Genomic DNA, 13,970 nt, shown 5'->3' with positions numbered 1-13,970 from the left:
TTTGCTATTCCAGCCCCCCCACCCTGACAACTGCAAGTGTTTATTGGATCCCTCTAACTTGATACATAAAAATTGGAAGCCAAACGAATTCTTAATTGCTACACACAGCTCCCAGGTTCCAAAGAGTTCAACTTCTGACTGTTACTTTTGAGATCTATAGAGTGGGACTCAAATTCGGGTCTTACCTCCATGGGGGGACACGGTTCCCGTTCTTCTTATGTCCAGCTCATGTTCTAGGATGCGCTCTGCTAAACACCGCTGAATTCTTATTAGTTCTCTTTGCGTCCATTTTAAAATGGAGTCAGTAGGGAGCAAAAAACACTCTCCACTAGCATCCTTTACATCACACTTCACTTCTGGTATGGTTTATTGACCAAGAAAGAACAAGTGGAAAACTGTTTGCTTTTGGTGGGGAGAGAACTCTTCCTACTTACCTTGCTCACAAAGCCTTTTCTTGTGGGACGTGAACGCACTCTTTATGTATGTCACAGCAACATTTCACCTAGAAAATCTCTAAACTGAGCCTGTGAGGCCTTGTACTTAAACAGATACGTCTTTTAACCCAGTCTGCCTCTCCAGTTCATTCCTGGTTTTGCTTGGTTTTACATTTGGAGGGGAGTTCTTCAGTACAAGACCTTGTCCCTCCCCATCCTCTAGCCTCACAAAACAAGAGAGTCTTAAGCACCCGAGGTGTAGACACTATCCCAAGCCAAGCCACACTCCCCCACGATCGGCCATCCCCTTGAATACAAGGCTGAAGCTTAAACTGCAAACTGACTTTCTTCCTGAAAGCTTATATCGGGAGGGGAGCGTGGGCTCTAAACATTCCCTCCTTAGGAAGGCTCCAGCCTCACCTTTGGAAGTGGATTCCACCTGCTTGGTAAGAGACCCTTTAGCCTTTGGGGTCAAGCCAAGAATTGGAATCTCATTATTAAACTCATTGCCAGCCCCCAAGAGATTTGATTTTTCTGAAAAACTAGTTTCTTAATCCAAGTCCGTCCCTCCAGGAACAACACTTCTGACTCCCGCCGATCCCAAGTTTTTAAATGCTGAAATATTAACACTGAGCATTAACTGTCTTGTTAAGCAAAGGGCCTTTTCTACAACCTAGTCCATCTCGTTTCTGGTGCTACCTGAGCTGGACACAGTTCTCGCTCATGGTTGCTAGAAAAGCTAAGCCTAGGCCTCTGATCACAGGACCGTACGGCTTCAGTCCCACTCAGTCTAGGCCTAGGTAAAAGAAATCTCTTATTACTGCAACTCTTAAGATTTTCCAGTTTCCTTTCTCATATACTGTACACAGGTAGTATTTTCAATGTGAATCCAAAGCTTGTCTGGTTCTTTGAAAACAATTTTTTTTTTTTTTTTTTTTTTTGCCTTTTAGGTCCTTTACATTGTGATAATGCTGTATTTAAAGAGAATATTTAAATGTAATATTAAAGAAATATTCAAAAGAATGGTGTGTTATTCTTTATCCTGGCAGGCCACAACTTAGTTACTTGTTAGACAAAGGGTGCTTCTCCAGCGTTGTATATAAAACCAATTAGGTCAGTTAGATATTAATGTTAACAACAGAAATGTTTTACGATGGAAAAACAGAACATTCTCTTTGGAGCGTCAAGAACTTGACGTGCATCGTATGCCCTTATGCACCCAAGCTGGAGCACGCCTGATGCTCCCCTGTTGAAGCTTTTCCCTGTCTATAGTCCGTATCCTGGGGGCTCATCTGCTAATCCTGTTTTCTTTACAATCATATATATATAACTTTTACAGATTATGTATGTATCTATAATATATATAAAATTCTCTGTTCCTGGTTATCGCGTTAAAATCGAGCAGAGGATCAGTGTCAAATCCGTTCCCTCAGAACTTCCATCCCATCAGAAGCTTCTATCCCAACCGACTTCGTCTCCATTAGTTAGGTTACGTCCGTCTTGTCAAAGGAGTTTTAGCAAAATCATCCGAGTATGCAGAAGTCACTTCCAGCAACTGGTTTCAGGCAGTCTTTACTTGGCTTTAAAACAGTGCTTCATGCATTTAACAATAAGTTATTACACGTCACTAGTGTACAGGGACAAAAGCTAAACCCAACGTACTCTCGACGCAGACCCGCTCCTGGGCTCCCAAGCAGGGTGGTCGTTAGTGCCTTGGAGGCTTAATCCAGGGCCCAAAGGCGGCCACTGGCAGTTACAGCCGGACTGCCGCAACTCAGCGGAGGTAGCAGAGTTTAAGATCTGTGGAGGCTGCACCACAGCCCGGAAATTAAGACAAGGGTGGGGTGAAGGCTATAAACACGGAAAGGGTCAAGTGGCACTTGTATTTCCTTGCATCGTTGCCATCAGAATGTTCCCATATATGAATAACTATTTGCTTTAAAAAAAAAAAAATGTTTCATGGACTTGGAAAGGGAGTGGTTAACCCAGTGAGGGGACCAAAAATAAAAATAAAAATAAAAAGCCTATTTTTGGTCACAAAAAGGATTGAGGGCAGCATCAAAGGACACGCACAGATGTAAATGCTCCAGTTTCAACAGGGCTGCCCCCCTCCCCAGCCGGAAACTAACAAAAACCCAGCTGTAAAGAATGTGGCAGTGGTTAAGTCCGAGGCTGCTAGGACTTGCCCCACCTGGGGCAAAAGCTCACTTCCTAGGATCTGAACTCAAAACGTCACAATTAAAGCCCAGTACGGAGGCTGCTGCCGGCTCTGGCTGATGGTGAGGAAGTTGGGATGACACTTCTGGTAAGAGGGTCTGTTTCGGTTCCAGCTCCCTCCCTCGAGGGTACCACGCTGGGAAGCCCGCGGGCACCTGCTCCTCTGCCTCCCGCACACCCCCGCCAGGGCACACAGATGCTTTGCCGGCCAGTGCTGTTTGGTACCACGCTGCCGTACTGTGTGACTGCAGGATGATGCCACCCGCTCCACGTTCATTCAGCGCCTTGAGCCGGTGTAGTTGATGGAAAGCAGGACCACGTTGTGTAGCAAGAGGGACAGCTCAGCTTCTGAAAACACCATCAATGTTAATGGTTTGGCCAGGGAACAGTCACCTGGGGGGGGGGGGGGAGGGGGCAGGGCTTGATCCTGGAGTCGGGAAGCCAAGTGCAGGGAGGTGTGACATCGAGAGGCTACTGTTCTTGAAGGTCCCCTGCTTCACCCCAGTCCCTGCCACATATGCTGTCCTTTCCTTCCACCAGGTATTCCTTTCTCCTCATCCTCACTTCTTGCCTCTCATGTGCTGGTGGGAGAAAACTCAGAGATGCTAATGGTAGTGAACACTAACTATTGTCACCCTTGGGATTCTTCTGCTAGAAGCTGGTGCTCTGGAAACATTTCTTGGCTCCAAGGAGATTAGTAGGCCTACCCTGCTATTCACAGGCTTAGAAAACATCAAAGCCCAGCCAAAGGTTCCAATAAGTGACTCACAGGCCTAATACCCACCCTCAGATACTTTTTATTTAGCCAGTTGTTTTTGATTTTGTGGGGTTTTTTTTTAAAGATTTGTTTTTATTTTAAACTTAAAAAAAAACGTTTTATTTTTGAGAGAGACAGAGACAGAGTGTGAGCAGGGGAGAGGCAGAGAGAGAGGGAGACACAGAATCCGAAACAGGCTCCAGGCTCTGAGCTGTCAGCACAGAGCCCGACGCGGGGCTTGAACTCACAAACCGTGAGATCGTGACCTGAGCCAAAGTCGGACGCCTAACCGACTGAGCCACCCAGGTGCCCCAAGATTTATTTTTAAGTCATCTCTACACCCAACGTGGAGCTCGAACTCACAACCCTGAGATCAAGAGTTGTATGCTCTACCGACTGAGCCAGCCAGGTGCTCCAAGTGTTTCTGTTTTGAGTTTGAATGCCTTTAGACTGGCGCTTCTCACCCGGGATAATTCTATTCCCCCTTCCCCCACAGGACATCCACCAATGTTGGGAGACGTTTTTGATGATCAGAACTGGGGTGGAGGGCGCTACTGACATCTAGTGTGTAGAGGGCAGGGATACTGCTAGATACCCTCTAATGCACATGGTAGCCCCCAGGACGAAGCATCTGTAGTGCTGAGGCTGAGAAACTGCTTCAGACTGGCATGCACGTAGTCTTGGTTCCCCCAAGTCCCCGCTACTGCCTCTTGTCTTGCACAGTCTACTTCACTACCTGCTTAGCCCCTGTAGGCAAATGAGTTTATACACAGGATAAGGGTCTCACAGTACTCACTCATCAACTCCAAAGTAATCTCAGAATAAAATATAAAAATTATTTGAATTTGAGTGGCATAATCACAGGGATGGGTCTTACCTTTCAGGCTGCAGGAAATCTGTAGCCATTCTCCCAGCCAAGTTCGACACCTCTCTTCAGCGATATGGGTAGAATTCAGGCCACGAAGATAACAAGCCTATTATCACCCAGAAGAGAAACAGTCCTCAATAATCACATAGTAAGTATGGCCATGAACTGTAAACCCACTAATAATTCAAAACCTCTAAGTAAGTTCCAATCTCATCCCCACAAGAAACCTTTCTCTGTGGCAATCTGAACTATGGACAAGAAGACAAGCAAAGAGGACTATATAACCAAAAATAGTAGGTCTAAAGAACAGTGTCCCTGGTTTTTGAAAGGCCATAAGCCAAAACTACTCTGGGCAATTCCCTCCCATGAGTTCACTGAGAAAAAAAGACACAGAAACGAAGTGAAAGAATAAAGAGTTTGGGCTTTGTTCTAACAACCAAAACATGGTGGAGGTCTCTGTAAGCTCCCAGTCCTGTGAGCTCAAAAGCCCACCAAGGATTGAGGGTTGATATTGCCATCAAATTCTTACCGATTTCACTTCCTGAGGGGTCAAGTGGCCAATCCCCAGCTTTGCCAAAGCTTTGTCCAGTTGGTGAATTACAGTGGTATGAGTCTTTAAACGGTGTCTCAACAAGAAAGAAGGCAGATAAGGTGTGAGAAGCATGGCTCGACTCAAGGCTTTCTGTAACGCAACGACACAGGAGGAGAAAGTCAGCACGGCATTACCATACACAGAACCTGAGGCAAGGCGAGGCTGCGGAACAGAGAAAGCCTCGAAGTGCTCACCATTTGCAAAGCATGGAGTTGGTTCATGCCCAGAGGATGGTTAGAGAAACACTCTCTCAGAGCCAGGATATCATGTATTGCTGGGTGGGTACCATGCTGTATCTTGGGAGAGCCAAGAGATTGGTAGAGGTTAGGAAGCTCCTGACTGGCTCTCTTTCCTAGTTTTAGTGCAAACTGGATCTAACAAGAGTCCTAGTTTGCAGGAAGGGTTAGCTAGAGGAATACCTTGGTGCACAGCTCTGTCATATGCCACCGGAGTCCTGCATCAGAAACGAGAGGGATAACCCTTTCTAAATAGCCAAGGATTTCTGGGTGGGACTGCTTCCGGAGAGCATGATAGATATCTAAGAAATCAATTTGTTGCTTTGGGGTCCAGAAATGTTGGATCAGTAGCTGCCTAGGAAACAGGTACCTGAAAGGAAAAGGAATCACAATGTCACTTGCTGAAACCAGCATCTTCAAAGCGATCTAAGAAAGCATTTGGCAGATATGAATACTAGGAAGAAGAAATGGAGACATTACTCCCTACCTCACTGTTCTGTAAATAAGTCTCAGACCAAGGTTTAAGAGACACGGAAGCACAATTTCAAGCAACATTACTGAGGTTTGTGAAAGCAAGCAGTGGTGGAATAGCCTCGCATGCAGTAATTGGATAAAATGACTCCTTTTGAACCAAAGCATCTGAAGAACATATGCTGGACAGACCGGGAGACAGATGCAGACAGAGCTGGTCATTATATGTGATGGTGACAACCTCAAGCTGTTGCACAGTCCGTATGTGTATACAAAATGTGAAAGTCAAATTTGTTTTTTAATTCATTTTCCGCATGTGTGGTGGTTTTAAAGCACGGCCACAAATTCTCTGGCAACACTCTCATTGAGGAGGAAGGTCTATGTCCCCCTTACTTTTAAATCTGGGTGACTAATTCAACCAATAAAGCAGAGCAGAAGTGAGTCTTTGTGACTTCCAAGGCTAAGTTATAAAAGGCCACCCGGATTCTTATTTGCTGAAACACTCACCCTTGGAGCCCTGAGCTGCCTGCCATGTAAGAAGTCCTATTACTCTGAGGCCACCATATTAAAGAGGCCACATATAGGCACTCTGACAGTCCCAGCCTTCCGGCCATCCCTGCTAAGGCACCAGACATAAGAGTGATCTTAGATCATCCAGACCAGTCCATTCATCAGCTAAATATCACTGAGAGACTTCTGTCAACATCACACGGAAGAGAAAAATCAGTCACACACCTGAACCCTGCCCAATTTCCTGACCCACGAAACCATGAAAAGCTATTAAGCTTTGAGGTTGTTTGTTATGTAGCAACAGATAACTAAAACACACAAGATCAAAGTTTAAAAGTGTCATCTTTGGGGGGGGGGGGGTCTGGGTAGCTCAGTCGATTAAGCATCCAACTCTTGACTTCGGCTCAGGTCACACGGCTCACGGTTTGTGAGTTCTAGCCCTGCACTGGGCTCTGTGCTGACAGTGCAGAGCCAGCTTGAGATTCTCTCTCTCCTCTCTCTCAAGATAAATAAACTTAAAAAATCAATCAATCAATCAATCAATCAATCATCAAAAGTGTCGTGTTTGGATACAAAGTAAAGATTTATGTGATCAGGATATGAAATGCGTTTCTCTCCTAAAAAAACTGTCCCAAATTGCTAAGCCTCTCAGGGAGTGGGTTGCTGCCTCTAGGGATGATGGAAAAGGTCATAATCTTATTTCACAACACACAGAGGCAGCTGAGAGGCAGGAAAAGTCTACGCTACCTACACCTACAGCTAACCCAGTAATCCAAGTGTTACCAAGTGTGGCTAATTAGAAGACTGGAGCAGGAAATGTGATAATCTCTGCCTATTTCTGAAATGGAAAGTTCTTCTTAAAATAATTTTGAATTAAAAAAAAATCTATATATCTTCAATACGCTGGGAAGATAGAAGTCTGTACTCACATTAGCAAGAAGACCAGGTAGTTGGCAAAGGGTGGAATGGAAATAATACCTAGGAAAAGACACTTGGTGACGTCTCGGCGGAACTAAGCAGAAATAAACACAGACGCAGTTTTAACCCAAGTAAGTTCTTAATACAATGGACAATCCCTCCCCAACACTGTGCAGTAAATTTCTATTACAGCCCAGAGAAGGATCAAGCTTATTTCTATCTACCTCTAGTTGGTAAATTCCTTGAGGACAGAAGCCCTGATTTGTTCATTTTTGTATCCCAAATAATGTCTAGTACAGGGCCTGACATTATACCAAATCTCTCAACAAATTCTTCCTGATGTGCCAAATGGGTCCCAGGTTCTCGCTCTCAGTTTCAAAGTCACCACCAAAGTGAACACCATCAAGTCACTACCAAATACTACTTTCCTGCTGCCTTTGGGATCCTTGCAGATTTTTATGTATCAGAAATGAACTCGATTTTAGTGTCCACAACTTTCATTCAGCAAGGATGCCAGAATCTCTATGGAGCTCTGTTACAGAGGGCTACAACTCCGAATAAACCCAATTCTGACCAATAACCCGATGTTCTTACTTAGTTCGATACTTTGATCTCACAGCAGAGGGGAAAGGATGATCAGTGGTGAACAAGATAGGAAAGGAAAAAAAAAAAACAAAACAAAAAACACTTGAGATCTTAGTTAACTTTAATTACCTCACCATGAACTTCTGGGTATCTGCCCCTGGCCCATACCTGTCTCAAATGCTCCATCTCCCGGTATGAAAGTTGATGAAACTTTACATTGTGCTTCCACATATATGTCTTTATTCTTCTAGCCTTTTTGGCATCAGCCCAAAACATCTGCAATCCTGCCTCATTAAAGTAGAGGACAGAGTGTAATGTTATCCCAGTGTGAATCTTACCACAGGTCCCTACTCCATGTCTAACCCCAATGCACGTACTTGTCGCTCCCCAAAATTACTCTAAATCAGAGCTCTAAACTAGGACACTTAAAACTCTTGTGAGGCCAACTTGTATCTCTTTTCTCATTCTTTTCCCCCGCAACACAACACCTATCTCCCAGCCAAGCCGGCCTTCTGTGATCTACTATAGAATGGTCTCCCTCTTCTGGTTCATTGCCTGCTCCCTCCTTAAAATGAAAATTCAAGGGGTGCTGGGTGGCTTTGTCAGTTGAGCGTCCGACTCTTGATCTCAGCTCAGGCCGTGATCTCACGGCTTATGGGCTTGAGCCTCGCATCAGGCTCTGCACTGACAGGGTGGAGCCTGCTTGGGGTTGTCTCTCCCTGTCTCTCTCTGCCCTTCACCTGCTGTACGCGTGTGCACCCTCTCTCTCTCTTAAAAGAGATAAACATTTAGAAATAAAAAAAAATTCAAAAGCTCCCTAACTTCAGGAAGTCTTGCTCAATTAACCTTATCTTTTCCCCAACCAGATATTAACTTATCTTCTTTCTAGAACACTTTTAGAAATAGTATAATTCAACAGATTTCTATGGTTCAATTTTTTTCTTCATTCGATGATTATTCTTACATTTTATCTAGGGCTTTAGTTCTTAAAAATGCTTTCATATTTATGAACGAAATGATATAATGTGTAGGTTGGCTTCAAAATTATACAGGAGAAGGCAAGTGTATAAATGAAGTAAGACCGGCAGCCATGAGTTGGTAGCTGTTGAAGTGAGACTGAGTATATGGAAATTCATTACATTATTCTCTCTACTTTTGTGTACATTTAAAACTTTACACAATCAAAAGCCTAAAAACAAACCAACCAAAATATTTTTTCGGACCTTTTTCTCATTTAATCATAGCTATAAACCGGGAGCAGAGAAAGTAGCCATTCTATTTCTACTTTAGATTTTCCATGAAGCTAGTAATAATCATGATAATATCCACAGCTGACAACATGGTACTTTGTTGTAATTGGTGTTATGATAAAAGTACAGAGTATAATAATAGAGGTACATTTATTGAGCACATACTATGATCAGGCCATGAGTACTTTACAAATATTGATGTATTTAATCTTCACAACCATGTGGGTCAATAGGTAGGTTCTATTATTATTTGCTGTATTTTACAGATGAAAAAAACAAGGAACAGAGAGGTTAAGTAACTAGTCCAATCACATAGTCAGTGACAAGCTAGGATTTGAACACAGGCAGTCTGGCACCAGAGTGGACATGTATCATTATACCATCTCTTAGTAACTAGCTCAGCTTTGATTTTAATGAAAACATCCAGAAAACAAGTATATGTAGTGCAATTTCCACAATACGCTACCTATAGATTTGTGATAACCATTAAACCACATCTGCTTATGGGCCAAGTCCACTGATAAATCACAGGGCAGGTCTGTGCAGCCATAGACGTCTGGCCTGGTGCATGTCAAAGAATTTCCATAATAGGCAGCTGCGTATGGTTAAGAAAAGTGCAAAAATACCTATAGGCATCTCCCTCCGGATGCTCTCAGAAGTTGTTGTCATAATACTTTTCTAGAAACATTCTCCAGAAGTGCTAACTTAAAAGAATTCGTTTCACGCTCAAGCATTTATGACACAGAAACCACCCCCCCAGCTCATATCACATAGCAGAACATGCAAACACTCTTACTCATTCTAACTCTTTAACATTGCTCATGAACTGATTCAAGGGATTTCTGTTTTGGTTTTACCTTTCATGAAGATTGTGTACAGGACATAGAAGCGGGGGAAATGACGACCCAAGAAACGATGGTATTTCCCATTAATCACTTTGGTCTTGGTCACCACATAAGAAATCAAGCTCTTCACATCTGCCTTTGGAGAAAGGTGGAGGTTTGAAGACCTACAAGGAAGATCAAAGAGACTATCTGGGCATCAGTCCTGGAGTCCGTTCACACTAATGTAAAACACCAGGTCTCAGGGAATGTATGCTAAGGCCTGAAACTTCTGAAATCCAAGGAAGATCTTGGGCTCAGGAAGAGATAAGCGATCAGAAAAGAAAAACAGATCGGGCAGATGAAAGATCAGACGGGAAGGAATGTTGGGTGTGGGTATGAGTCTGCAGGGAGCGTAAGGCCTGAGGGACCATTTGAACAGCAGGCTAAGGCCAGAGAGATGGGATCCAGACAAGCAGCCGTAAAGCTGGAGTAGAAAAAGGGAGGCTGAAAGCTCGGAATACGTGGGGGATTCGGACAATATGGAGCCCTGAAAGTTGAAGCGGGTCAGGAAGCCATATGACTAGTAGGGATCGGGGTGCGAATTCTGAGCAGAATAAAAACCCGGGGCTAGGCCGTGTAACGCTAAGAATTAAGAAAAGCCATGCAAACAAGGTTGAGAGACTGGAAGGGCCTGAACATCAGAAACGCTTTCCTTTCTCCCACGTCCCTCACCGAGGGGCCCCCCAGGCCAGGCCAGCGCGAGGGCGAGCAAGTTGCAGCTTCCGGGTGACATAAGGTCCGGGGGTGACCGCCGAACCCCACAGACCAGCCCGAGCCCAGCACACCCTGGAGAGCGCCATCTTCACAGCGAGGGCGGGAGAGAAGGAAAGAGGTCGTCTTTAGGTCAAAGTTCACTGTACGTCACGTTCGTTCCAGAACGCATGCGTCTTTCCTGAGCGCTGATTGGTGTCCATAGACGGCCTGTCTGAGGCTCCCCTGGCGAGGAACCGATGCTAACTAGGTGGCGAAAGAAGGAGCAGGATTGGATGCAGCCAGTATTTCCTTGTTTAAAAGCGCCGGAAGCGGGTTGTCCCGAAGGGAATGAGGACTTACGGCAGTGGTTGGTTTTGCGATCTTGAGGACGTCCTCTCTCTGAGGACCTGCTGACCCCTCGCGATTCACTAGGGCTTCCTAGCGCCTCCCTTGCCCTCTGTCCTTACTCCGGACTTCGGGGCCTTGAGGCGGTGGAGGGGGGTTGGGGGGGCGGGGACGGTACCAGGTGTCACGGTGGCAGTGACTGGGGCCAAGGCGCCTCCTGGGGGCTGGGGCCCGAGGCGCCCTCTAGTGGCGGCGGCCGGGAACTGTCCAGTGTCAGTCGAGGCGATGAGGGAGCGGCCCCTGTGCGCACTAAATACCTTTTTACTTTAGCCAGCTTTTTCCAAACTAGGTTTGTGGGAAGGTATCTTTCCTTAAAAGCCTCCTGAAGACCAAGATCGGGTCTGAAGTGTCACTTTTCCGAGACGCTTCCTCTGTCCACTTTATCCAAAGTAATGCCAACAAAAAGGGTACACATTTTCTTCAATCACCTTGTGTGTGTATGTATATGTGTATATATATAATGTAATACATTATACATGTATTATACATATATGCGTACATGTGTTACATATAATGTATTATACATGTAAACGTACGTGTTATACATATATACATATGTGTTATACATGTATACATTCATATATACATTATATACATATGTATAATGTATAATGTATATATATACACATTAACTTAAATTGTAGTTAACATGCACGTGCAATATTGGTTTCAAGAGAAGTCAGTGATTTATGCCTTATATACAAAATCCAGTGCTCATCACAAGTGCCCTCCTTAGTACCCCTTACCCTTCTAGCCCATCCCCCACCTCCCTCCCTCCATCAACTTACCACTTACATTGTTTATACATTTGTTTCCTTGTTTGGCGGGCTCCCTGAACTAGACTGAGGGCAGGCACCTTCCTGCCTTGTTCACTGCTGTACCCTACCCCTAACAATAGGCGCCATGCCTGGGATGTAGTAGGTGTTCAATAAATATTTTTGAGTTAAACTAATTACTGAAACTGGGAAGGATTCTTAGAGGTGGTGCTTAGCTGCTGCCCAGAGTTAGTTTGCTGTCTTGAGTACATATGAATATTTACCCTACATGGAGAGTAGTAAAAAGCATCCTATTGGTAAACAGGATCTAGGTTCAAATCTTAGCACTGCCATTTCCTTTAGTGTATGTGACCTTGGACAAGTTACTTTAGCTCTATTTCTTCTGTAAGAGTACTCATTTGATAAGAGTTCTGTGAAAAGCCAAGAAGAAAATGGTTGTGAAAACTCCATATGACCCTTAATGGGTCAGAGAGTTTCGTATTAACATAGACTGTTTATGACTACTGCTCATGAAGTCAGAAAATGTTCTGTAAGTGATGGTCTCTACAATTGTTGGGTAGATGAGGTGGGCAGGATAGAAAGTTGACTAAAACATGATTTCAGTCTTCAGGCAGTGTCTAAGTTCTCTCAACTGTTATGTATCTCAAGAATATTTAGCTCTACAGGTCTTGATCTCAGGGTTGTGAGTTCAAGCCCCATGTTGGGCTCCACGCTGGGTGTGGAGCCTACTTAAAAAAAAAGAAAAATATTCAGCTCTAAAATTCTAGAACACTCATGGAAAGAAGGGGGCAAGATCAATCAGAGACACTTTTGTGGAGGAAATAGGCAGGTATTGTGCCTGGAAAGATGGAGTCGAGGGAGCAGTAAAACAATATGGCAAGAACACAGGAATTCTTTCCCTCCTTCCTTCCTTCCTTCCTTCCTTCCTTCCTTCCTTCCTTCCCTCCTTCCGTCCTTCCTTCCTTCCTCAAATACATGTTTATTATTTAGTGCCTCTCCCTCCATGCCCCCTCACCACAACATACACGCATAAGTCTTGCTGGTTCAGCCTTCTAACTATTTCTTCAGTCATCCAGTTTCCTCTCTCCTGTGCCACCACCCGCCTTTGATCCAGAAGACTGAATCCGCTTCCTTACTGGTTTCCCTTTCATCTATTTTGGCCTCCTTCCAACCAGTTTTCTATTCCATAGCCAGAGAAAGCTTTGAAAATTGCAAATCTAAGCTTGTCACTCCCCTTTATAAAACCTTTCAAGTTTCCTCTGACTCTTAGGATAAAGTTCAGACTCCTTGACCCGGCCTACAAGGCTTTGCATTATTGACTTCATCCTGTCTTCCCAGCCTCCTCTCATGCCGCATCGTATATTTTCAACCCCTTAGCTTTCTATGCTAAGAAACGTTGGCCTTTCGGTTCTACTTTAGGCCAAGCAACCTTATGCTCTGGGCTTTTGCATGTTGCTCTTTGCTTGGAGTGTCTTCCCTCCCTCCCAGTTTGTCTTTCAAGTTCCAGCTGAAATGGTAATAATAGCTAGCGTTTATTAAGCAACTGCCATGTGCCAGCATTGTTCTTGATGCTTTCTGTGTATTATGTCATTTAATCCTCAGTATAACTTCATGAGGTAGATACTGTTATTAACCCCACTTTATTATTTATTTATTATTTTCTTTTTCGTGTTTATTTATTCTTGAGAGAGAGAGAGAGTGACAGAGTGAGCGGGGGAGGGGCAGAACACAAGAGGGACACAGAATCGGAAGCGGGCTCCAGACTCTGAGCTGTCGGCACAGAGCCCGACGCCGGGCTGGAACCCACGGAATTGTGAGATCTTGACCTGAGCCGAAGTCGGATGCTCAACCGACTCAGCCACGCAGGCGCCCCAGCTCCACTTTATAAATGAGGAAAGGGAGGTTAAGTAACCTGCTCAAGATCTGAGTCAGGATTTGAACCCAGACTGGGCACGTGAATTACTGCACTGTACATAAACAGCACTGTTGGAGAAAACTGTTTTTTAATCCCACAGATTTAGGTTCCTCTGTCACTCATCTATCTTGTAGCTAGGTATACTTGTCCTTAATAGTACTTAAAATGATCATAATTAATCAGCTGTGGCATTATACATTTCATGAATTCCATGGAATTCTAAGCTCACTGTATTTATAGTCCCTCGCACAGTGCCTGGGACACAAGACATGCTCATTAAATATTTGTTACATGAATAAGTATTTTATATACCTGAATATAAGGTAGTGTTTTATTTATTATTTATTTTTTTATTTTATTCTGAAAATAATTTTGCGGGAAAGAAGTTGCCTTATATCTTGTGTTCTTACGAAGTCTCTTATAGCCCGCAGTGCCTGTTTTATATATTTCGTTTTGAAT

The 13,970-nt window shown here is 44.1% G+C and overlaps 2 protein-coding genes across 13 annotated transcripts in view; one reads left to right on the top strand and one right to left on the bottom strand.

Moving 5' to 3' along the window:
* Positions 1-117: 117 nt before the first annotated feature.
* LETMD1 (LETM1 domain containing 1) lies at positions 118-10,556 on the bottom strand. 12 transcript variants are annotated; one of them, XM_042946546.1, is made up of 9 exons: positions 10,395-10,554; positions 9,696-9,868; positions 7,757-7,872; positions 7,015-7,097; positions 5,288-5,474; positions 5,063-5,164; positions 4,806-4,958; positions 4,286-4,382; positions 118-356 (listed from the first exon to the last, which is right to left on the bottom strand). In XM_042946546.1, exons 1-9 carry the CDS (start codon positions 10,520-10,522, stop codon positions 169-171), a joined length of 1,227 nt encoding a protein of 408 aa, XP_042802480.1. In that variant the 5' UTR covers positions 10,523-10,554; the 3' UTR covers positions 118-168. The 12 variants fall into 12 exon arrangements, with proteins under 12 accessions (XP_042802480.1, XP_042802481.1, XP_042802483.1 ...); XM_042946547.1 differs by having other exon boundaries at positions 9,696-9,847; XM_042946550.1 differs by lacking the exon at positions 118-356 and adding an exon at positions 369-2,999.
* A 135-nt stretch (positions 10,557-10,691) lies between these two features.
* SLC11A2 (solute carrier family 11 member 2) overlaps positions 10,692-13,970 on the top strand; it is a 63,935-nt gene continuing 60,656 nt past the window's right edge. Inside the window, exon 1 of the mRNA XM_042946528.1 lies at positions 10,692-10,782. The gene's annotated coding sequence lies outside the window, so the exon portion shown is untranslated. The remainder of the gene's footprint in view (positions 10,783-13,970) is intronic.

This window comes from Panthera leo, chromosome B4, assembly GCF_018350215.1.
Source record: "Panthera leo isolate Ple1 chromosome B4, P.leo_Ple1_pat1.1, whole genome shotgun sequence".
Lineage (NCBI taxonomy): Eukaryota > Metazoa > Chordata > Mammalia > Carnivora > Felidae > Panthera > Panthera leo.
Note: the sequence above shows the minus strand (reverse complement) of the source record. Positions and strands in the feature narration are given on the sequence as shown.

Coding starts and splice junctions, on each gene's coding strand:
- LETMD1 (XM_042946546.1), bottom strand. CDS start 10,522: ATGGCGCTCTCCAGGGTGTGCTGGGCTCGGGCTGGTCTGTGGGGTTCG. Junction 4,959..5,062: donor AACTCCATGCTTTGCAAATG/GTGAGCACTTCG, acceptor GTTGCGTTACAG/AAAGCCTTGAGTCGAGCCAT. Junction 357..4,285: donor GATTTCCTGCAGCCTGAAAG/GTAAGACCCATC, acceptor AAACCATACCAG/AAGTGAAGTGTGATGTAAAG.